The 23,221-nt window shown below is 39.0% G+C and overlaps 3 protein-coding genes across 7 annotated transcripts; 2 read left to right on the forward strand and 1 right to left on the reverse strand.

The window, feature by feature from the left end:
* The first annotated feature begins 61 nt into the window (after window positions 1–61).
* On the forward strand, window positions 62–4,170 carry LOC103997005 (exosome complex component RRP41 homolog). Its single transcript, XM_009418116.3, has 11 exons — window positions 62–257; window positions 344–390; window positions 506–566; window positions 872–910; window positions 1,003–1,070; window positions 1,528–1,606; window positions 1,684–1,720; window positions 1,863–1,979; window positions 2,076–2,161; window positions 3,440–3,529; window positions 3,777–4,170. The coding sequence occupies exons 1-11, from the start codon at window positions 201–203 to the stop codon at window positions 3,822–3,824; spliced, it is 729 nt and encodes a 242-aa protein (XP_009416391.2). The 5' UTR covers window positions 62–200; the 3' UTR covers window positions 3,825–4,170.
* A 1,168-nt stretch (window positions 4,171–5,338) lies between these two features.
* LOC135581952 (G-box-binding factor 3-like) lies at window positions 5,339–13,839 on the reverse strand. 3 transcript variants are annotated; one of them, XM_065169033.1, is made up of 14 exons: window positions 13,696–13,838; window positions 13,497–13,596; window positions 11,308–11,384; window positions 10,771–10,821; window positions 10,615–10,692; window positions 8,534–8,614; window positions 8,267–8,332; window positions 7,954–8,102; window positions 7,763–7,820; window positions 7,614–7,662; window positions 7,073–7,335; window positions 6,580–6,657; window positions 6,353–6,478; window positions 5,339–5,942 (listed from the first exon to the last, which is right to left on the reverse strand). In XM_065169033.1, exons 3-14 carry the CDS (start codon window positions 11,365–11,367, stop codon window positions 5,727–5,729), a joined length of 1,275 nt encoding a protein of 424 aa, XP_065025105.1. In that variant the 5' UTR covers window positions 11,368–11,384; window positions 13,497–13,596; window positions 13,696–13,838; the 3' UTR covers window positions 5,339–5,726. The 3 variants fall into 3 exon arrangements, with proteins under 3 accessions (XP_065025105.1, XP_065025107.1, XP_065025106.1); XM_065169035.1 differs by lacking the exon at window positions 13,497–13,596 and having other exon boundaries at window positions 13,696–13,839; XM_065169034.1 differs by lacking the exons at window positions 13,497–13,596; window positions 13,696–13,838 and adding an exon at window positions 12,878–13,467.
* Window positions 13,840–17,945: 4,106 nt separating this feature from the next.
* LOC135648607 (cytochrome B5-like protein) lies at window positions 17,946–22,047 on the forward strand. 3 transcript variants are annotated; one of them, XM_065166445.1, is made up of 6 exons: window positions 17,946–18,168; window positions 19,037–19,129; window positions 19,206–19,243; window positions 20,459–20,536; window positions 20,619–20,710; window positions 21,645–22,047. In XM_065166445.1, the coding sequence occupies exons 2-6, from the start codon at window positions 19,051–19,053 to the stop codon at window positions 21,709–21,711; spliced, it is 354 nt and encodes a 117-aa protein (XP_065022517.1). In that variant the 5' UTR covers window positions 17,946–18,168; window positions 19,037–19,050; the 3' UTR covers window positions 21,712–22,047. The 3 variants fall into 3 exon arrangements, with proteins under 3 accessions (XP_065022517.1, XP_065022516.1, XP_065022515.1); XM_065166444.1 differs by having other exon boundaries at window positions 19,051–19,129; XM_065166443.1 differs by having other exon boundaries at window positions 17,948–18,168; window positions 19,023–19,129.
* Window positions 22,048–23,221: the final 1,174 nt, after the last annotated feature.

Consider the following 23,221-nt stretch of genomic DNA (forward strand, 5'->3'; position numbering starts at 1 on the left):
TTATGGTCCAGTTTGCATCACGCGTCGTGTGGACCAGTATCGATCACATGTTTTGCACGTGATTGATATAACGTCTTCCCGTTACGAACGAGTAAATATCGCACACCCGTTTTGCAAGCGTTGTCGTCGAATCAGAACCCTAAACCCTAGCGTCTTCCGTCTCGCGCTCCGGCCCCTGCGAGTTCACGGCGACGCGGCCGATGGAGTACGTTGATTCCCTCACCGGGTTCAGATTAGACGGGCGTCGTCCCAATGACGTACGAACCTTCGATCTTCTTCTTCTGTTATTGATTGTTTCCGTTCGATTCGATCTCGACTCCAAGATGGCTTCTTGCTGTTGCAGATGAGGCAGATTCGTGGGGAGATTGGTGTTGTTGCGAAGGCCGATGGGTACGACTGCCCTTTCTCTTCAGTTTTCTCTTTTCATGCTCTTGTCGTTGAGAGTTTATCCGAGAAATGACGTATGAATCGTTGACGAGTTTAAATATTGTTTTCCGAGATGCAGTTCTGCGCTTTTCGAGATGGGAAACACCAAGGTCATTGCTGCTGTATATGGACCAAGGGAGGTTGGAATACTTGTGTTCCTTATTCGTACCTATCTCATTCACTCTTCATACCATGGACTTCAAATTTGTTGTTTTGGAATATTAGTCTTGCTTCTTGACTTGTTCGTCTTGCTTACTGGTCGTTCTTCGTTATTTTCTTTTCTATCCACGTTGTTAATTATTCCAGTGACATTTTAGCTTTTAGACTGCGAGGATACATTTTCAATTCTTGTAACAGAAATATATGAATTTTACGTTTCAAGAGCTGCAATATTCCATATCAAATTCTGAACAATAAGTTTTCTGTGGTCTGTACTCTGTTTTAGGTCCAAAACAGAAGCCAGCAGGTTAATAACCAGGCACTGGTTAGTTTAAGTTTATGACCTTGTCTGATTGTTTCATGTGTGGTGTTGGTTTGAGGTTCTTGCATCTCATTCTTTCCGTTGAATATCTGCAGGTGCGCTGTGAGTATAGCATGGCTAATTTTAGCACTGGGGATCGTGCAAGGAGGCCGAAGGGTGACAGGTACCTTGGCCTTTAGATCAATTATAGTGCACTTCTCTTTCCTATCTGAAAGTTACAGTTATCTGCATGGTTGCAAGAGAGATGTGTGACTTTAGTATTACTACCAGAAACTGCAAATCAATTTGTTGACCAACATAAAATGCAAAATTTTCCAGTTTTCTTAAGTATTATATAGGAACCCCAATTTTAGTCCCTTCATTCTCCATTTTCCTCTTTTTGAACTCTCTGAATTGTTGATAAAATCTAGCCTAGTGGTAAGTGTTAGTTTCTTCATAATTTTCATATTGTTTGATACATGTTATCGTGGCTACAATGCTAGTTAGTAAACTTGAACATATTGTTAGCTTCATCGTTTGTTTGATACATATTTTTTGTGGCTATAATGCTAGTTAGAATACTTGAGCATGTTGTTAGCTTCATCGTTATCCAAACATTTCACCTTTGTTAATCATGACAGGCGGTCTACAGAAATATCTTTGGTTATCCGTCAAACAATGGAAGAATGCATACTAACACATTTAATGCCACGTTCGCAGGTCATTTTCGTGGAATACATTTTATGTATCTCTTTTTAATATCTTTATTTAGCATTTCATTAAATCATTTCTTGCAGATTGACATTTTTGTTCAAGTTCTACAAGCTGATGGTGGTAGGATCCTTTTTCCTGAAATTTATTGGATTTTAAATACATAATTATTTATTTATTTAGCTTCATCATTTACTATCATCCTTTTGGGAATTTGGCTATCAGCTACATCTCTCAGGTTATCTACATTCTATCTTTTCTTTAGGAACTAGATCAGCTTGCATCAATGCTGCAACCTTGGCACTGGCTGATGCCGGTATTCCTATGTGTGATATTGTCACATCCTGTAGTGCTGGATATCTTTCTTCCACACCTTTGCTTGGTAGGACTCTCCTTAGCTTTAAATTGCTACACTTTTCCAAATGAATCATAATGTCCTTGGTCAAAAAATTGAAATTGTTGTTTGGCTTGTGGACAGATCTAAACTATATTGAAGATAGTGCTGGAGGTCCAGATGTTACTGTGGGAATTCTAGCAAAGATGGATAAAGTGACTCTTCTTCAGGTGTCCAAGTTAATTTTTCTGAATGCAAAATGCTGCACATCTAGTTCTATGATATTGTGGTTTCTTCAGCTCAGGTTTCTTGTATGTAAAATAAAATTGATTTCTTTAAATTTGCAACAGGTTATAAATAAAGCTAGTGTGTTATTTGACTGATTTTGTTCATTAAGACATGGTTTTGCAAAAAGATATCTTTTTATTGGCCAAAGACAACTGCAGTCTATATTGCAAACCTTCATAGAAGAATAATAAAGTGCATCTTGATGTTGTTTTTGAGTAGATCTAAATTTTATGTGACCTCAAGATGGGACTATAATGCAATTAAAGTTTTCATTCAACTTTATCTTTTAGGTGAAGTGGATATTCTAATGCATTTCAATTTATCATGCGACCATTTTGGCATTTGTTGTTTTTGTTGGAAATTATTATAATTATATTGAGAAATCTTTTTATCTAAAGTCAAGATAATGGAGGCTTTCCAGATGATACAGGTTATATTTTTCTTTTCAGCTTTGCCACCTGTATTTAGAGTCTACTGGCATGAGAAACTCTGATTTGTCAGTGACAGTAGTTTTGTGCCTGCAAAACAAAGATATGCATGCCCATATTGGACTTCTTTCACATGTTTCTCCGTTAAGCTTAGTTATTTTACTTTTCTACCTTGAATTCTTGGAAGTATAGAAAATTTTGATTTTTTTTTATTTGTAACAGATGATTAGGAAAACACGTATCTGTTTATGTTTTGTCCATTAAGCTTTCTAGCACTTCTGTATTTGTGGTCGACTTTACAGCTAACCTTTTTATTGTTTGTTCGAGCATCCTGGGGTTGTTATAGGATTTACATTTCTTAATAAAGAATACTACTAAGCAGAGACATTTTTCATAATTTACATTTCACAGTGTTGTGAATGAATAAAAGCATGATGAGTCCCTTCTTCTATTCTTGTCTTTCTAAACATGGCAACACCCTGTTAAACCATCACCCCTAGTGATATGCTACAACTCATGCCCCAGGTTCCTACTTCCTGCCACTAGTTTTGGTTAAGAATGTGGAATGTACATTCATCGAGTTTCTTGCTGGTATTTGGATGTTTGACTAGGTGTTGAGTGTGAGAAATCGTGACACAACTAATAGTCATGACATTCTGGTGTTGAATGTCTCTTTTGTGTATCCATATTCATATTCAGACTTTTATGCAGGAGCACAGTGTTTTGCAAATTTGTACCCATATTTTCTTCAGTTTATACATTTGACTAATTGTCATGCTGGTTAAATTTCAGATGGATGCCAAACTACCAATGGATATATTTGAAAATGTTATGCAACTTGCAATTGAAGGATGCAAGGCTATTGCTCAGTACATACGAGGCGTAAGAGATTTTGCAATTTCTCTCATGCATCCAGTCTTGCCATGAATTTACTTATGATTACCAACTCAATATTCATACATTTTCACTTTTAGTTTATCATGCTATGCAAGCTTCTTAGAGTAAATTTGTGTCTTAAATGACCTTGCTGCTAAGTTCTCCCTATACCATGCTTATGTAAAATGTTTGTTGGTGGTTAGTCCTTTTCCCTTTCATTATATACTTACCGTGTTGGCTACTCCTGTACCAGGTTTTATTAGAGAATACAAAGCAGCTGGAGTGTCGCAGGGGTGTTTGAGAGGCTACTAAAAACTGTTTCTAAAGGCTATTACTTCTGGAATATAAGCCTTGGAATTACTCCAACTCAAGTGTGATTAGGAACTTGACCTGCAGCAACACCACATTACCTAGGAGGACACTTCTTCCTTTCCTTTAGACAGGCACTAAGATCAAGCTGTTTGTCCTGCAAAGATGGTGGCACAAGAGGGAGCATGTGTGGTTTGTATGACTTGGAGTTTTGGGTTAATTGTCGCATAAAACAAATGTTTTGTGATATAGCTCTTTAGACTTGCTCATCATTATTCTGTCATGTGATTTGCCACCAAAAAAAAGTAGAAGAATGCCATGGAAGCCATCATAAGTTATTTGTTGAGCGTTTTATTATTTTTTGAGTTGAAGCTAGCAAATTCATTGACACTTATTATGCAAATATTGAGCCATTATTTACATAAATATGTGGTGTCCATTTAGTGCTTGAATAAGAGTAGGAGACTTATTGTATGCTTTGGAGTAACCTGCAACAACCTAGGTTGTATGTTTCGGAGGACTTGTGCAGCTGGCGGTATGTCAACTGCATCCTCTTGAGATCACATCTCCTCTTGAGATCACATCTAGGTTGGCGGAAGAGACGGTGGGCAACTGCCTCATCTTCCGATGATGTAAAACTATTGAACTTGGATATGATTTTTTTTGTTGAAATGAAATGATCTTATTTTTTCGGATCATTACATATAATCATAATCAAGGCTCGTAATTTCAGTTCGTATCGAGGTACGTTCAAAAATGATAAAAATAACTCAAAAATATTTTAAAAATAAAAAAAATTAGATTATGATTTTTTAAGTTAAAAATAAATATAAATTTGGTATAATTTTAACGATAATAATATAAATTAAGAAAGAATGATGATATTTTTTCGTGTTTTGAGGAGTAGCTTTGTGGTATGTTTCAAAGTAGCTTTCGTTAATATTGAATTATCTACAAAGAAATGATTTAAATTATTAGATTATGCTATGTTTCAAACCGTTCATGTTGAGTTCCATAATCTGAATCTTGAATGACATGTGTAGGATATTGTTTGTCGATCCATGCAACATCGTCAAATTATGTAGATGAGACCATCGACTCCCCGACGTCATTACTAGTGTAATTCATATCGTTGCTATGTCTCTAGATTGAGCAAATTGTTAAATATGATTGAAAATGTGTTTCAACGTTCGACTTGATTCTTTCCAATCGGTCCTTTATTTTTGCACATGGACGAACAAACAACTATCATGATAGAGTATTTTTGGTTTCTCGAACAGTACAGGTCGATATGATGAACCCTGGTCATACTATCTTTGATCATATCGCTTTGTAAAATAACAAAGAAGAAACAAAATAACAACTTTGTTTGTAAATTATCTCTTTGATCAGTACCTCCCAAGTTGAAGATAAACTTTCAAATGTGATCCAGGTACAATGTGACATTACAACATGAAAAAGACATACTGATATGTTAGAGCACCTCTACACCACAACAAAAGAAAATAATACCAAGTTCCTCACTTAAGAAACAAAGTGAGTGTAGTCCAGACAAAGACATGCTCATAAGCAAGAAAAGCAAGTACAGTTGTTTCTTTGTTTATGATCTCCAACAACATGGGTTTCTAAAACTTTCCAACACCATGAATGGATCATAAAAGTTAGCAGAGCAGCCTGAACAACCTAGACACAAGATTATACAGTACAAGTCGTCATACTTTTTCGTCATCAATCACAAAGCACCATGCCAGCAAAACTCCTGGCCTTCAATCGGTCATGTCTACCAAGTCGATAAGCCTCTTACATACTACCTAAGCCAATCGAGCCTAGTATAAGGTTAGCAGTACTTCTGTGCTGAAATTTTTTCCAAAATTAGAGATTAGTATGATGAAGATCAGCTTGCGGCCACGGCATCTCTTCGGGGACTGTTGTTCAGGAGTTGGTGAAGCTTCCCACTCGACTGATCGCTACTGTCACCATCTTGCTGGGTCATTCTACTGATCGAGCTTTGGTTTTCTATCATTGATAAGAAGTTCTCGGCAACCGCAGGCCGGATTCTAACACCCATTGTGTTGCCAACATGGTCCGACTGCACATTATTCAGTTCCTCCTGTACAACAAAGAAAGGCAACGTCATTGTTATTCTTGCCATGCCAGTCACAAATTAATTTTACATATATTATAATTAAAAAAAATGTGTTCTCCACAGTTGTTGGGTCAGGCATTGATGGGCTTCATATGTATATATCCCGATATCAGACTTGCTATCAAGCCTGAACCTGAAACTGTCAAACTCAGCTCCAAATCAGGGTCGTACTAAAGATTTGGTCAAGGTCATAGACAGGATACCACCTAGTTTTTCGTTGTTGGCTACATAGAGTAACCTAAAAAGATTAACTACATCATGCTAGTCATCTTTGTTGTGACACCTGATGGTAGGTAACTGCCCATTATATAAAGAACAGCTAACAGTAAGCCTAGAGCAATCAAATTTAGAATTCTTAGCAGATGAGACAGTACCATTAGAGCAGAATTTTCCAATCTCAGTTTATCCGAATTCTTCATTAGGCAATTAATTTCAGATCTGAGACTCGTATTTTCAGCACTGAGAGTCTCAACTTTCGCAGAAAGTTCCTCAGTTTCAGCCTGGAATGCAGATATTGGAACTTATAATGAGGTTAAGAAAAGAAAACAGAATCAAGAAGACAGATAAAGGCAGCATCCTCAACTCTGGATAATGCCAGTACCTGTTTCCTTAACCTTGATCTTCTAGCAGATTCTCTGTTGGATTGTTTCCTCCTTTCCTTTTTTAGTTCTCTTTCATCCTGTAAAAAAAAGGCACATCTAAAAGTTAATAAACCAAAATGCCATGTAATAAAACCACATCCACTTTGGTATGTCTATCAATGAATCGGTGACTATCCCATGCCATTCGTAAGTCCATAACCAACATAAGATTATATTGGCAATTCATACATACTAATATATGCCACAAGGAGTCATGATGAAAATGCTATTACTGTGAGTAAACCACTAAAGTTAAAAACAATAAGATTATTGTCTTCAAGAGATATTGAAATTACAGCAGCTAATTAAATGTTAAATGAGAAACATGATGAAAAAGCAGGAAAGTACCATGGTTAAAAGACCTTCACATTTAAAAGAAAAAAAAAAGGAATTCTAATATCAATACAGAAAAATAAAACCTAATAACTTGTAAGACTTGCAGGGTGAACATGCCTGCATTCGAAGTTCAGGAGTTACACCGTTGTGACTGGGAAAAACAGCACCAGTTGCCACAGGGACAGGTAGGCCGATAGCTTTCATTTTGCTGGCATTGGAAACTCTAATATCCATCCCTGCTGCTGGGACAGATGAAGGAATGTTTCCTACTGGTTTTGCTGTGATAGCAGCTGCTCCGGTAACACCTGCAGCTGGTTTTGAGGATGTAGCTGTTTCCTCAGTGTGACCAGGATTAACCTGTTCGCTATTTGTGGCATTGTCTGTAATGAACCAAGAAAGTTCCTTTTAGACATGATCTATGTGTATTTTCAAGAGAAATTGGGATAATATCTTTCAAGTCAAACATTCAATTGATCAAAGAAAACAAAAGTAGTTTTATGGTGACCAATCATCAATAGCTAACTCATGAAAAGCATGTGTTGTTTCCAATATTTTATTTAAAAGGGATTAATCAGAACGAGATACGAGTGTTAGTGTCTGAAGCAAACTCATTTAATTTTAATGGATCATGTTTTTAGCATTCCAAGTGTGGACGTACCTGAGGATGGTACATCTTCAGATCTTCGCTTTCTTTGGTCTTTAATTCCCTAAAAAGGTAAACCACCAATTTAAACTAGCAGAAGAATATCCAAGAACATATCCCTAAACTATTTGAAGAAGAGAAATAGGAAGAGCTAAGAATATTACCCCTTCTGCATTATCTCCATCACTTCCATAACTTGAGCCTTCTGTGCTATTATACTCACTGGACAAGTAGCATATGATAGAAAGCATTCATCAAGATCAAAATGCCATCCCGAAGGGCATATCAACAACTTCAAGAAACAATAACAAAAATCTGCAAATAATTTTAGAACTGGATGAGCATCTGTAACAACCTGTTCCCATCAGCCTGATCTCTGTTCTCAGTGCTGCCATTGCCCCCAGACAATGCAAGGCCATCAAGCCCTTTTAGCTTTTTCACCAGACGTCTATCTTTATTCCTTGGTGACTTGGCAGGCATTTCTACACTCAATGGAGTTGCCATCTGCAACAGAAGTGGTAGTAAGATCAAAAAGTGGCCTCAAAGAGTATCTGATAAGTGAATCAGAACAACGAGAGTATGCAAAGAATCGAGGTTTTTGTTGGCGTTGATGTAACTCAGATATAAAGAATACATTAAATCAGATTCATCGGGTCAATGTAACCCACCACTACTGCTTCACTTGCTGCAGGAGATGGAGATGGTGCAATCCCTTGACAATGTGTATGAGAACTCTGCATATAGTAAATCAATAAGCTCATTTAACATACTTCAAGTACAGCATACTCAGATCCTGCATCTTTTGTGACTTATATGATATACATCCTGAACTAAAAATAATTTAAGGCAAAATTTTATGAATCAGTAGAATTCATTCACTAAAACCGAGTTTGTCAATATACTTTGAACACATACGACAGTATCTTTTGACTTACAAGGGGTACTGAGGCATGAGAATAAACTCCTCCAAGCGGATAGATTGCAGTGTATGGTGACCCAAAAGGAGGAATCAGAGGCTGCAGCAAATGAAGAATATATCAATTCCACATTACCAAAGCTTGGTCTGGTGCAATACACAAAGGTTCCACACAAAACAGGATCCATGGAGGGTCAGCATTTTTCCTGAACATAGAGAGGTTATTTGCATGATCAAACCCTTGACACTTGGTTACAATATACCCATAATGTACTTCCTATACTTATATGGTTATACCGACTGCATGGCATAATTTATGTGGTTTACATTTACCAGAGCTGAAATGATTCTGGCCTATTGCAGTTATATGTGTTGGACTAATTGACCCTTCATTACTAGATTTTTAATTTGTGGAAATTAACTTTTCTCTATGTGATACCGACGTACTTGTCGATGAGCCAATCATAAACGTCAAATTTTTTTAAGGTGTTTGTTCGCTTAGATCCTCATGTAACATGTTGCAGCAAAGGCTTCGAATGGCATTACAAAACTATCTTGTAATACTGATACATTTACACGAACATCTTCAAGTATGTCTAGATCTGTCTCCATCTTACAGTAACACCACCTGATATCAAATGACATCCTCCTCCAGAGACCTAAATGGTTCCCCCAACTAACCACTGCTATTTGCATCAGCCAAACAATACCAGGACTATGTTCCCTGTGTAGAGTGTTAGCTTTTATAGTGCAAGGTGAATCGCGAATCCTGACCATTATTACTTGTAGACATCATAGATCATCCTATAGCCAGATATTGTCACCTTTAATCAGTATTTCATTCCTCCTAGTACCATTCCTCATCAAGAATTCACTTTGTGATGCATTGCTCATCTCTCTCACACTTGAGCTGAAAGGGATCAACCTATGACCTAATCAAGTTCAACACTTGATTTACTTAGCCTGCCTCAGATCAATGCTGGTTGGCATGCCTAGTAATCTGCAAAACTCCAAAGGTGCCCTCAGTTTCTCTGTTTGTTTTTATCTTCTTTATGTTACTTAGATGTGTAAATTGTAAAAAGTGCATACTCCTTCCAAACAATTTTGGTGAATGAAACTTGTAAGTAGCTCATGTTCCAAGATTTCGTACAATCATATGCAAACTTTCACTGTAATCAAGTGAAAAATCAAGTCACAATCCATTGTCCACTTTAGGACCTTGCCAAGGCCCATATATACACTACAGTCCATTCCAAGCACAGTGTCTGGGATGATGGTTCCACATTCTACTTGACCACCCTACACCCTGTCTATTGGGCCACTAATCCATAACTAAGACCCCAGATTAGCTCTAATATTTTTTTATTTTCATAACTCGAGTTTAAAACTGTATGCACTTTGTCCCATAAAAAAGTATTCAGAAATTGTTCATTACAGATAGGCAATGAATCACAAAACTTAGTAGGTAGTCCACGACTCCACATACAATGTAAAACAATTCAATCAAATGATCAAAAACTTTGTTCATGATTAGCCTCAGTTGTAATGTATATGGTCTCATTTTATGCATGTTCCCCTCTAGATCAGAAGATGTGAAGGAATCTTTATGTAGAATATAAGGTGGGAAGATGCATGACCCCATCCCATTTTTCTCCCCCAGATTATATATATCAAACATTCTCATTACATTAAAAAATGGCCTAAATGATTAGTGAAGTAACAAAATTTTTGAATTCAAGTAACCATTTCCTCGTCTACAAATGGTTCGAGTAAGTTGCCATAAAACTGGTGATCCCAAGGTCTCCAAAAGGAAATTAGCAAAAACCAACTATTGATAGGGTAGAGCACCTAAAGTCTTGTTGGTACATCTGGAGGATAAAATATTCTTCTGACTATCAAATTGAAGGACTTAAAGAAAAGCCATACAATGTATTTCTTGAAATGACAAAAAAAAAAAGGAGGAAACAGGGATGCCAAGTGTAATAGCAAGCAACTGAAATAATGATATTATCCTAGTAGAAGATGTGATAGATTTCATTGCACCAGATCTTTCCTTGGCTAATTGGCCACAATGATAGAAATAACAAAAAGTTTGAATACCTGTGGGCCCCACATGTATGGATGAGGTACATGGCCAGACAAATATGTAGGTGGTATCATTCCATGACCATAATACGCCTAAACAAATCAAAAATTGTTATAAGTTTTATGGTAGGACATGAAAGAAAACAAACATAGGAATCTAGTTGTACTAACCTGCATGGTTGCCCAGTCAGCATATGGAGGATTTGCAGGTGTCTCCCGTGACTTCAACAAAATAACACTAATAAATAAGAAGCCACAGAAAAACAAAGAAAAAAAACAAAGAAACTATAGTTGTTTTCATGTTTATTGCAACAGCCATGGAAAAATCATTTTCCTTAAGGGTAGGCTGCAACTGAATCATCAAATTGCAATGAAGCTAAGACGACACCCTATGTTCTATATCCTTTCTGGTGTAAACTCATGAAGATTTTCAGTGTATATCTAAGGAATCACCATAATGATGCTTGTATTAACTTAAAGTAAGACAGGTGTGCAACTTAATATTTTATTTTGAATACAATGGACATTTTTGTTGCAGTAATGCTTAAAAGCAGCAAACTGCACGTCAAGAAGATATGCAGGATAGGATGCATATGAAAATCAAATCATGTTCAGTCTGTGACTCTCAGAACTGGTAAGTACTATAGCCACCATGCTCAAACAACATACAAAGAGTGTAAATTCAATTATTTTGACATTTGTGCCCACCTGCACAGGAGAAGATGCTTTGTTAGACTTTGGGGGAGTTGCAGCTTCATTACTTGCCATGATAATCAGTCACACACCTAAACAAAGTGTGTCAGAAGAATCATTCTTTGAAGAAAATTGATGTCTTATTTAATCATCTCACTTATTAATAACTCTTTAAACCAGAAACTTGTAAATTTCAACATGGGAATTACACAACTGACATGTTCAATAGCAAATATTGTAGCACCTGACGTGCCTGCTTATGATGGCAATTAAATTTCCAACCACATATATTTAACAGATATACAAAAATTAACATGAGTACTCATAGGATTTAACTCAACCAAGAATAGCTAGTTAATTTTACACACAGGCGCGCGCGCACACACACACACACACACACACACATATATGTATATATATATATATGACGATTTGGGAATGGTCATCTTCCTCCTAATACATGGCACAAGGTTGGAATTTGAATCACACCTAAAGACATTGTCACCTTTCTCAAATATCAACAGAGTCATAATGGAAACCCCTGATATCATTGTATAATGAGTGGGAGCATTAAAAACTATAATTCAGAAGAATGGTTCATAATCAAGAGGGAAATATTCATGTTGGTAAGTATAAAGTTTGTGGTTGCCTTCAAATTTTCAGAAAGTAGAGTTCATATCAAATAAATAAAAGCTTGACCCAGTGAGAATAACAGAACTACTACCGTACTTTACATGGGTACCAGGAAACTGTTATGAGTATGATACGAGTTCAAAGCAGCCCAAACCAACAATTTACTTTGCATATATAACCCAATTTGAGAGTAAAATGACAACAGCAAAGGCAACAATGAAAGTGCCAAACAATAACTGCCATCAATAAACATGAATAGAGCAAACAAAATTTGTATCAAAGGCTTTCGAGGATGAGGAACCATCGTGGCTGCTAAAACCAAGTTGTCTTTTTCAAAACTGAAAAAAACACTTTCAACATTCTTATTCATGTTGTAAACCATTATCCTTTAAACAAACTTCCACTGATCGAAGAAACTTATCATATCTTGATTCTTCCCACCTCTAGTCAGTACAACAATACTCCCCAGCATATATATGCACTATCAAATATCAAAAGCTGCAGTTGATTTCTCATGAGGCATGCAGCATATATAGCCAAAATATCATGCCCATTAAAACAGGAAGCTTTAGATGTTCTGATGACCAGTTGCATCAGGGACTGCCCCAGCTACTAGCTATTAGATTCATCCAGAAAAATTATTACAGACTTTATAATTAAAAGAAATATAACACCTTATAAACTAACCAATTTCCTCAACAAACAGTTTTTTCCAATTGTTTTCATCGAACTTCTTGTCACATCAATTTCCAAACACAAGCGTTAATAATCCGTTTTCTCTCCATAAAAAGAACGAGGATAAAGGGAAAGAAAAAAAACACTTCTAAGCAATTAATTTGATGATGGACCAAAGTAAACTATGATCTATCACCAGATGTTTCATGGGCGCCTAGGTTTAGAAAATAATCGAAGGTCAAGAGCGTCTTTTCGTCGGAAAGAAGTATGGACCGACCTGTAAAGTGGGAAGGGTCCGAATCTTGGACGGTCGCTGATCACTTCCGATACCAAAAAGACAGATGTACCCAACGAAAGAAGAGAAAAAACGAGCTTTTGATTAATGGGGGCACATAGAGAGGAAAAAGGAAAATAGCACCCTATCGATCTGCAACTCGGAGCGAGTCTCTTGACCCTGCTCTGTCGCTGGAACGAGGATCGTACGTCATACTGTCCTCCAACTGAAGAACCCGTGATTCCCGTAATGTCCGCTCTCTTCTTCCCCATCTAACCACATCTTTTTCTCGCCGCTCTTGATTTCCTCGCTTTCTAGCCTCCCTCTCGAAGAAAGAAAGAAAGAAAGAAAGAGTATCCTCATATTTTCCATCGAAATATAATCTTTCTACCAGATCGCGAGAAGATATAAAATCAGACGTCCCTCCGGCAAACAGAAGGTGGAATCCAACGTTTTCCTGTAATATCTCATAAAAATACGATAGGAAATGATAAATTCCGCTCACAAAACGATAAAAAAGGCAACCAATTGCAAGCGACGACGCGACGACGCCGTAGCAAGCGACGACGTTCAAGGCATTCCATAGAAAAATTGGATGAAATAAGCCATCGATCGCGCGTACCTCGAATTTTCAGCCACCGGAGGCTTTCCCAAAACCCTGAAGCCAACAAGTCGCCGCGTTTTCGCCTCCGGAAGCCAAAAAGAAAAGAGAAAAAGAGGAGCTAAAAAAAAAGGTCGGTGAGCTCCATGAAAGTCAGCGGCAGGTAAAAGGGTCTCAAAAGCGGAAAACGCCCTCTCGAGGAGTAAAAAAGCAACCGAACCTTAATGCCGTTCGAGCTCCATTAGGCCGTAAAGGAAGAGCAAAAGAGCTTCCTCTGTGGAGAATACTGGAGAGCCGAGCAAGGGAGGAGACGAGACAGAGAGGTGGAAGGCCGCGAAGGCAAAGGGGAAAGGAACCCCGCGCCAAGCCATTTGCCACCTCACGATACACGTGTCGAATCGGGATGCACGATATGGTCGAGCGCGATCCGCAGTCCTACACGGACGGGCACAGCCGATGCCATCAGGAAAACCACCCGCACACGGCGTTTGGTGGGTCCCTGACACGGCTCCGATTCCCCGGCCGTGGGTTTTGGCGTCCGCGTTGGAATCGCACGGCTTACGCGGAGGCAATGGTGGTCGTTGAGTTGGCCGTCGGTGCCGGTGGGCCCCGCGAGCACATACGAGCCCCGACGGGACGCCCTCGAAACCCAACCCCGGACTCACCCACCCACGGCCTCCTCCGCGGACCCCACAAAGTCGCCGGTGAGTGGGGCTACTTTTTGTGGCGCCACGTTTCCTGGTGCGTGCATCGAGGCCACAAACCCGTATCTTATTCTACGTTGGACCACAGCCACCGGACACGCGTCGATATCATGAGCAGTCTACGCGACGTCCGAGAGCCAGGTTGCCTCGCGGTCACGATGCCGCTGATATGGCGGCCCGGTCCGCTTCGTTGATTCAGACCAAAGCCACATGACGCGTCGTCGGGCACCCACGTCATCGCCCTTGGCAGTTGAGGTCCGTCGCGGGGCGACTTGCGGGTGGGTTTGGTTGGTATGGGGGAATGAATTGGGTTGGAGACGGGCCTCGCGCCCGGAATAAAGAAAAAGCTACAATGTAGATATGATTATTTAAATGCCCCTCATTTATTTCGGTAATCACAAGAAATCTAAGCCGTCGTGGGGAAGTGGGCCACGATGACCTGTTCACGAACCGGGTTAGGTGGCGTACCGGCGAACAACGTGATCCGTGTGGGACCCGATGGTGAGGTCAGCCGCTGCCTCTCGGGTGACTCACGCGGGTAACCGAATCGAGAGCTCCTTTTCCCTCCTGAATCCGGAGAAAAGCGCGGGACCCACGGCTCGATGCCGCGCAGCCACCGAAGACCTAGATCAACGGTCGCGACGGCTAACGGAGCCCTGCGAGCAACGGCCGCGATGCCGAACACGCGGCCGGCGCTCTGACGGGGAGCCACGTCGGGCCCACCACCACGACGAGGACAAGCTCCCGTCGTCCTTTACCAGCACAGTGAAGGACGTGGATCACCGCCCCGTTCACGTGGGGGCAGCGACATGGCGGACTCCCGTTGGCCCGCCTCGTCGCCATGGATCTCGAAGCGTGGTGCGCCGTGACGTCACCATCTCGTAGGCCCCGGTAGGTGACCGAAACGCCAGCCGTCGGATGAGGCGGAACGGAGCAATCCGACGGATGGTTGTGACCAGACGTGCCGGTGGGCCCCGCGACGGTCCATGAGCCGACTCCCGTCCCTCGTCCACGAATTATTATGTTGCCGGAAGAGATCTGGGCGTAGGCCGGGCTGTTTGGCGACCGACGGCGACGAGGGAAATGTTCGTGATGAGAGCGGTAGGTCCCCGTGGCCGGTGGGGTCTCGCTGAGGAGTGTTTAGCGGACGTTGGGTCACGGAGATGTTTCCTGTCGGGGGACAGGCAGAGGAGCGGCGGGGACACGGGCAGGAGCCCGACAAGGTGACGTGGTCGCCGGGGAAGGGCATGTGAAGTGTGGGCGGTGGAGTGGGGCCCGCAGATACGTGAACGTCAAGCGAAAGGCGGCAGATGGAGCGAAGCTGTCAAAGTGGCACGAAAAGTAATACGACGAGAGGAGCCGCACAATGAGTAAAAGGAGCAGATTTTTACGTATAAATATAATAATTATTGTTGGCAACAAAATTGATTTTTTTTTTCTTTTAGATTCTTTGAGATATGAGATCAAATGAATAAAATACGTAACCTTCCAAGAAATCATGAAATCATTCACGAATTGGGTACATAAATTTAACTAATGATGCAGAATTTGTAGTATATTTTGAATAGGAACGTCCTCTTCTCGAACTGTAGCTTTCTCACTGTTCGCTGACATCGCCAACCCAACTGCCCCAGCGAGACACCACATTTACATGGATTCACCAATCTCCTTGTGGCAAAATGGATTCTTCCTGCGTTGACTGGTTGATAGTGTGGACAACCAAAGTGTGCTATCAAAGCACAAAGCCATCGCCAAGGTGGAGCTCATAATCTTATCGATCTAACCTATGCTACTGGAAGATGTTAGTCATCATTCTTTTGTTGTTTATTGCATGTCTACTTCACGCTACAACTGCTCCAAATCAAGATAACATGAGTCATCAAAGTAGGGAACGCCCACTCACACAACAAAGAATGTCGAAAGATCCTCTTATGATTCTTTTTCCATCCTGCTAACTTTCTCCTTTCATGAGGAGACTCTTGAAAATTAACTTTCCTCTGATGAATGATTCTTTTCTTTTTCTTCTACCTTTTGGGTTTACACAACTTGATGATAGAATATCTTATTACCTCATGTGTCGTTAAGGTTATACAGGTAAGAAATAAATAAACTTGGATCGATAATATATATTTAGGGGGCGATCCATGTATTATATACATTATGTATGTATAAGGCTTACATGGATAGATCAATATTTGATTGTTAGTTGAAATATAATTAAAATTGATGATCACTAAAAACTCATTTATAGAGGATACAAAGGTAGTGTAAAAGCATATTGATATTCGAGTTCTAAGGTTGATCTAATCTTACCGGTCATCATTAAAAATATTCATTTATAGTGATAAGGCTAAGAATTATTTTGGATAAATTATTTAAAAATAACCAATATTATTCATTTCACAACTAATTTAAATTGAGACTCTAACAATCTTTATGAATCTTTAGGTAAATATTTCGTAGTTATTTTTATTTTTGTATTTACGGCTCCTTATGATAGAGAATAATCTAACAGTCAATCTCATCTTATCAGTTGGGCATCATAGAGGCTTCAACGTGGAAGACGAAGGCCAAGTCACTCCCCACGAGATAATGACATAGAAGCCATTTGAGTTGGTCTTGTCGGCCTCCGTGGATAACAGTTTACGGATAGTCATTTGAGCTTGTCTCCCCTCGGTTGGTTTCTATGAACAATAATACATAGAAGATCATTTAGGTTTATTGTCTCCATGAACAAACCACTAAGGAAAATGTGTTACGATCATTTCATGGTTATTCCTCATGGACAAAACGCTAATGAAAAAATATTATGAAAAAATATCAAAGTCGACCCCGACGTCAGCCCAAGGGTCAAATCTATTGACATCTGACCCCTTATACCATATTTCATCACAAAACTAACTTGAGTATTAGAGAGATTGGATTAAGAAACACTATTCGACATTGACTTTTGTGCAGAAACCCATCGAGTAGCCGAACCCCACTTCAATTTAGTCTCGAGAACACCTCAGATAAACAGATTCCAATCGATAATCATCTCGGATCCATCTCAACCACCTTGGTCCCCTATCAATCAACTCGTAAAATAATCGTTTCTTAAACACCCTTACACCTTCGGGTCTAGATCGAATTGGGCTAACTTACAGTTGACAATGTATTTTCTAAAATACCCTCTATAACCTATATAATATAATCACGATTTATATTAGTTGAATTCAGTCAAAAATTATATATAATGACCCATGTCTATTGTATTATGTTAAATTTAAAAGATATAATAATACAAATTAAAATTTTAATTGATAGGACACTTATAGTAGCTAAAGAAGATTAATTATAATGATTTATATCCGCGTGACTTTTTATATTTTGTTTGTATATATACGTAAATTTAAACTTAGGAGAATAAATACAAAAATATAAATATACGATCCGCTAAGAAGGAACACAAACACGGCCGTATGCGAGTACGACTGAGACGGAGTGAGTTCGGATCCTCTTTGATTCGTGCGGATCGAAGTACGCCTCCAATTCGCCTTCTCAACCCTTCGAATCTCCCATCCTAGCCGTAGGGGTCCCAGCGCAACAACCCGATCGTGTGATTGTCCGTCTGCTCCGGTCTCATCGAACGGGCGACAGTTATCGGGTAATCGGACCCGTAAGAATCGAAGCGAACCCTACTTGATGCGGGTCCGAAACGGCGAGACCCCCGAACGACCCTACTTGAGGTACGACTTTGCTGCCGACAGAAGCGACGGACCCCTCGATGTTCACCACGTCAGTATGTCAGGACCGAAGTTGTAACATCAGTCGTGTGTTGATGCAGGCCCCCGGTAATCGGAGAGTTCGGGTGATGTGTTCCAACCCCGCAGCGGCCGCCGCCGTTTGAAGAGGTGCCCACGGACACCCACGACTCCCTCCTCCTCTTCCTCCGTGAGTTGCTTGTGCTCTTTCAGATCTCTGCCTCGTCGTCTCTTCCGATCCACTGGGTACTCCATTATCCTTTCAATCGTCGATTTCTTCGCCGTTTTCTCTTTCTTTTCTGTTCTAACCTTCGTTGTCATTTCGGTCACGAAAGAAAAAAGGTCTCTGTTTTATTTCTCTTGAAACTTGTAATCCTTTTAAATGAGATAAAAGCGAAATACAATAAGAAGAAAAGGTTAAGGAAAAGGCATGGGAGAAACCAAGGTTTGGCAACGAAGGGAAAGGTGTGGGTGTGGGGAGGGTTTGCATTGTAGCTGTGCGAGGAGGTTCCAGTTATCAAATAGATAGATTTGGTTTGTGCGCATCGACTACTTGTGAACATGCTGGTGTGAAACTAGGGCACCATTAGAATAACCAGGGTAAATGAATGGATTAACCTTCTTAACAGCTGCATTATGATGTACCTGCTTTGCAATGCAGCTGTGCGAGGAGGTTCCAGTTATCAAATAGATAGATTTGGTTTGTGCACATTGACTACTTGTGAACATGCTGGTGTGAAACTAGGGCACCATTAGAATAACCACGGTAAATGAATGGATTCACCTTCTTAACAGCTGCATTATGATGTTCCTGCTTGGGTTTCCCACAAAAATTTTCCAATATTGTCTCTGGATTCTTGATGCATTAATTGGGTCGTTACAAGTATGTCATTTTGATAAGTGATTTATCTCATGTTGAATATCTAGTAGTTAGATGAGTAGGCTGTCGGAAATCTTTCTAAATCAACTCCGGAGTGCACTCATGGTAAATTAGTAGTTGATGTGGATAATAACTTGCAGCTACTTGATTAATCGGAGTACATGCAGTATTTTGGTCATTTGATTATCTCACTTGTAGGCTTAGGAGTGTATTCTTTTAGTTGTTGTTTAACAGGGAGACTTGTCCAGATGGAGTTAATTGTTATAGCAATGATCCTGCTTTTGTTACTGGGAGCTCTTTTTGTCATCCCGAGATCAAACAGGAAAGGTAACTTTGTAATATCCTTTTTTTTATAGTCATCTAAATTATGCAATGCTGGAACTTATGGACTTACTTTGTGTAGGTAAAGCTCGAGGAACACATCCAAGTGTGACGACAAAGGTAATGATCAGTTTTCTTGACATGATATTCTAATTTCCCTGAGTGTCCTTCTAAGTATTTAAAGAACAACTTTCTTAACTATAAACCTAATCATATCTTTTACCGATTACATCAATTTTCTAATTCTTAATTTCTTATAATTATGAATGAATCACATTGTCTCGAGGTATAACTTTTGTCAACTCTATATAGGGGATGCTTTAGAAATCTTTTGTTTTTGCTAATTTATTGCATGTTTAGTAACTCATGATTCAATAAATTCATAATCCATGATCTACTTATTCCATTTAAAGGTGAATAAAAGGATGCCCATAAATATGTAGTAGTCTATAAATTTCATATGAGAGAAAATTTGGATGCTTCATAGACTACCTTATATTTGTCAGAATTCCTTTTTCAACTTCAAGCGGAATACATAAGTCATGGATTAACAATTGCCAAATTTAAGCGGAATATGTAAGTCATGGATTAACAATTACACATTAATTATGGGACTTTGTCCTCTAGGCATGTCGTCATAGCATGAACATTTCTTTCTCCTGGACTCTTCCCAAGTATTAGGGCTGCTCTGTTGTTTATCATATCTTCTAATTTGCTTTTAGGTATTTACTCAAGCCCTTGCTTACCCAATTTTGCCGTAAGATGTTGAACACCACAGTTTAAGGGGTTGAGGACAGGTTGCAGTTCGTGAAATATTTGTCATATTCTTGATTGTGTTTTGCTTTGTAGGTGGCTTTCAATGAACATAGAGACTTGTAGTTAATATTTGAAACTTGTAATTGACATCAATATGTCGGTTCAATGGAACACATTTTATTTCTACACGTCTTTTCTTCTTCCCCTAAATGAACTCAATTAATCAATCTTATAAAAGAGCATCATATTAGTTGACAGGTAGCCTTCATGTGGCAATTATGTTGGTACTTTTTTCAGTTAAAAATTATAGGAGCAAATGATAATGATCCTTTCAGGTCGTCATATGTGAGCTGATTTCTTATTACTGGCCTTATCAACAAGCTTACCTTCAGAAAATCTGTAAAACCCACCCCTTAACTACACTTCTCTATTTCCAAAAAATACAGCAAGCTTTCTCTATTTCATAAGCTGTACTGATGCTCCACTTTTTGAATGAAAACTAGAATTCAAATATTTTCTTAGTTGCTAATAAGTTTTTCCTGCAACTAATTATTATTTTCTTCGTGTTCTTTTACTTAGACGATAAGAACTTACACGAAGGAGGAGGTTTCTCTTCATAATACAAGGACAGATTGTTGGATCATAGTCAAAGACAAGGTTGTACGATGGAACCTGCGTCGTTAATTTTTCTTGGTTTTTCCCAACATATCATGAAAATTTTATTAAATTCTACATGTAGGTGTATAATGTCACACCTTATGTCGAAGAACATCCTGGAGGAGATGCTATACTAAACAATGCTGGAGGTGATTCAACCAAGGGGTTTTATGGGTTTGTACCTATTATGCAACCTATGATAATATCATTAAAAAAAAGTTGATTATTCTTTTGAAAATGACCTTTTCAGATTAGTTAAGAGTCTTTCTCTGCTGCAGTATTATCTTTTCAATCATATCTGACAGTTTATGTAATCTGCTTCGCACTGAAACTGTCGATTTAAAGCAGGTCTTTTGTCATTTCATGCATCATTCACAATTCCGGAACTCTTTTCTTCATCATCTCAAAATTCATAGCTGCTTGTCTTTTCAAACATTTTAACAGATGATTCCTAATGCCAGCTTGACTTTTTCTTTACAATTTTTTTGTGTGACATGCTTCTGTTAGAATATACCAAATACAACACGGCAACAAGCTCTCATGCCCCCATCTAGTTGGGGTTGGTTTCATGGATATTGTCCTGCCATTGAGCTCTTGGAATACACTAATAATACCGAAAAAAAAGAGAATATTTGTCTTGATTGATTGCCGGCATGTTTCTTATTGGAGTTCTGGTTATGAATAGTCTTGTCTATTATCCTTGGATCCCATATTAGTAAAAGAGTGGCACAATATCTCTCTATTTATGTATGTCTGTGAGATATGCAGATTCTTCTTACATGATTTTGCCAAAGGTAGTTATTAAATTTCTCAAAGTTACTTAATTTTGGACTTATTGCATCCGATAAATTCTAGTTCCGTTGTTAGTTTTCTTAATGTTTGTACATTATCTCCGAAGAAACGATGTTGGGGAGTGACGCTGGCCAATCAGTGTGGTGTAAACTAATATTTCCTGCCTGAGATTCAGGAGTAACTGAACTATGTGTTCACATGGCATCAATTTATGAATGTTTTTATCACGTGTATCTTTCTCCCTTTGCCTTTCATATGTGCAATTGTTATTACTACTCTACTAGATTGATAATGCATTGTTGGTCTGTAAATACAGGCCACAACATGCCACTCGGGTCTTTGACATGGTTGACGAGTTTTATATTGGAGATTTGAAGAATTGAAAATGAAGCCATTTGGCCTCTACAAATTTGTCTGGAAATCTGGACCATGTCCTACAACTGGTACTTAGGTTGTTGTATTTCCCAGAACTGTGGCAATCTGTTGAAACCCAGTTTTGAGTTTCGAACAATTTAGTGATATTCCAACTTTCCTTGCGATTTACAAAAAGACAGTATCTGCGAAATTCTTGTAGACTTGAATTTGGATTTGCAACTTGAGAAAATTGACCATCAGCCAAGCTTCTAAATTTTTTTTTGTTTGGTTAGACAGTTATAGAAATATTCTCTGTAAGTTAAACACCATTACAAGATTGAATTCACAAATTACAGTGTTTTATTTGTTCTTCTTTTCCTGTTTGTTGTGACAAAAGTTTGTTGGATAGGTTTCTTTTTCTTGTTGAGAAACCATTGCAATTACATGGCCAAATATAGTCAGGATTAAACAAGGATTAACAGAGGGTTGCTCATGATGCATAGTTGTACAGCCTTAACAGCACCAAAAATTTGAGAATTATTTGACAGATCATGAATGTCTACTTGCACTTCAACAATTTCCTGTCATTATAATTTCACCACTAATGAATCTATCTTGAAAGGGCAGATTAGAACTTGTGTTAGCTGTTTGGGATTGTCTAACATGGACTAATTCATTTGAGGACTCACTTCTCTGTGGTGCATCACATGGTGAGCACCTGACTTGTGGGAGCTCAAAGTCTCCACCTTGAAGAAATTACTGATTTCAGCATCCAAAAAAGACCCCATTGAAAACTTTGATACATTATATTATATATATATAATTAAATAGAAAGCATTTTGTCAGCTAACACCAAATGCCATACCATCAGCCATATATATGAACTCATGTGCAGGTGCATGATATTCATCATCTCAAAACACCATGTAGAAATGAAGAAATGGATTTATACTTGCAAAAGTACAATCTAGACACTTAATGTCTAAGGTAGGTGGGATGCTGGGATCAGACAGAAAGTCTCAGCCACCAGCTGACATCCATTGATCAGTAACTTGCAGCTGCCCAGGGCTCCACTCACAGTGCACACAAAAGCAACCATATTGGCATCAGCTGTCACAGTCCTCCCTGCCAAACCTTTGACAGATAATGTTGGCCAAAGAATCAACCTCTTCAGATGCACCTCTTTTGTGGGTACAAGCAATGGGGAGCAGATGAGAAAACTTGCTTCCACCTCTAGCCTCTACAGTGTCCTTTTCATTTGGCTCCTCTCTTCATACTTGAGCTTTCAGAGTGAAACTGACCATCATGCATCATTTACACTTTGGCCAAGACAAGAATCTGCAGGTCATTTCAGAGGAAACTTGAGCTGCATCTAGCACTTACCATGTCTGCTCAAGATGGACATAAATCAGATTCAGACAGGAAACCCATATAAATCTTGGTTGTTGTATCTTTCAGAGGGAATTTGTGCTTCCCTCTTGATTTTGGCATTTCAGCACAGGATGGACATGAGGCAAATTCAGACAAAGTGCATCCATT

The sequence above is a fragment of the Musa acuminata genome, chromosome BXJ3-9 (genome assembly GCF_036884655.1).
Source record: "Musa acuminata AAA Group cultivar baxijiao chromosome BXJ3-9, Cavendish_Baxijiao_AAA, whole genome shotgun sequence".
NCBI classification, from domain to species: Eukaryota; Viridiplantae; Streptophyta; class Magnoliopsida; order Zingiberales; family Musaceae; genus Musa; species Musa acuminata.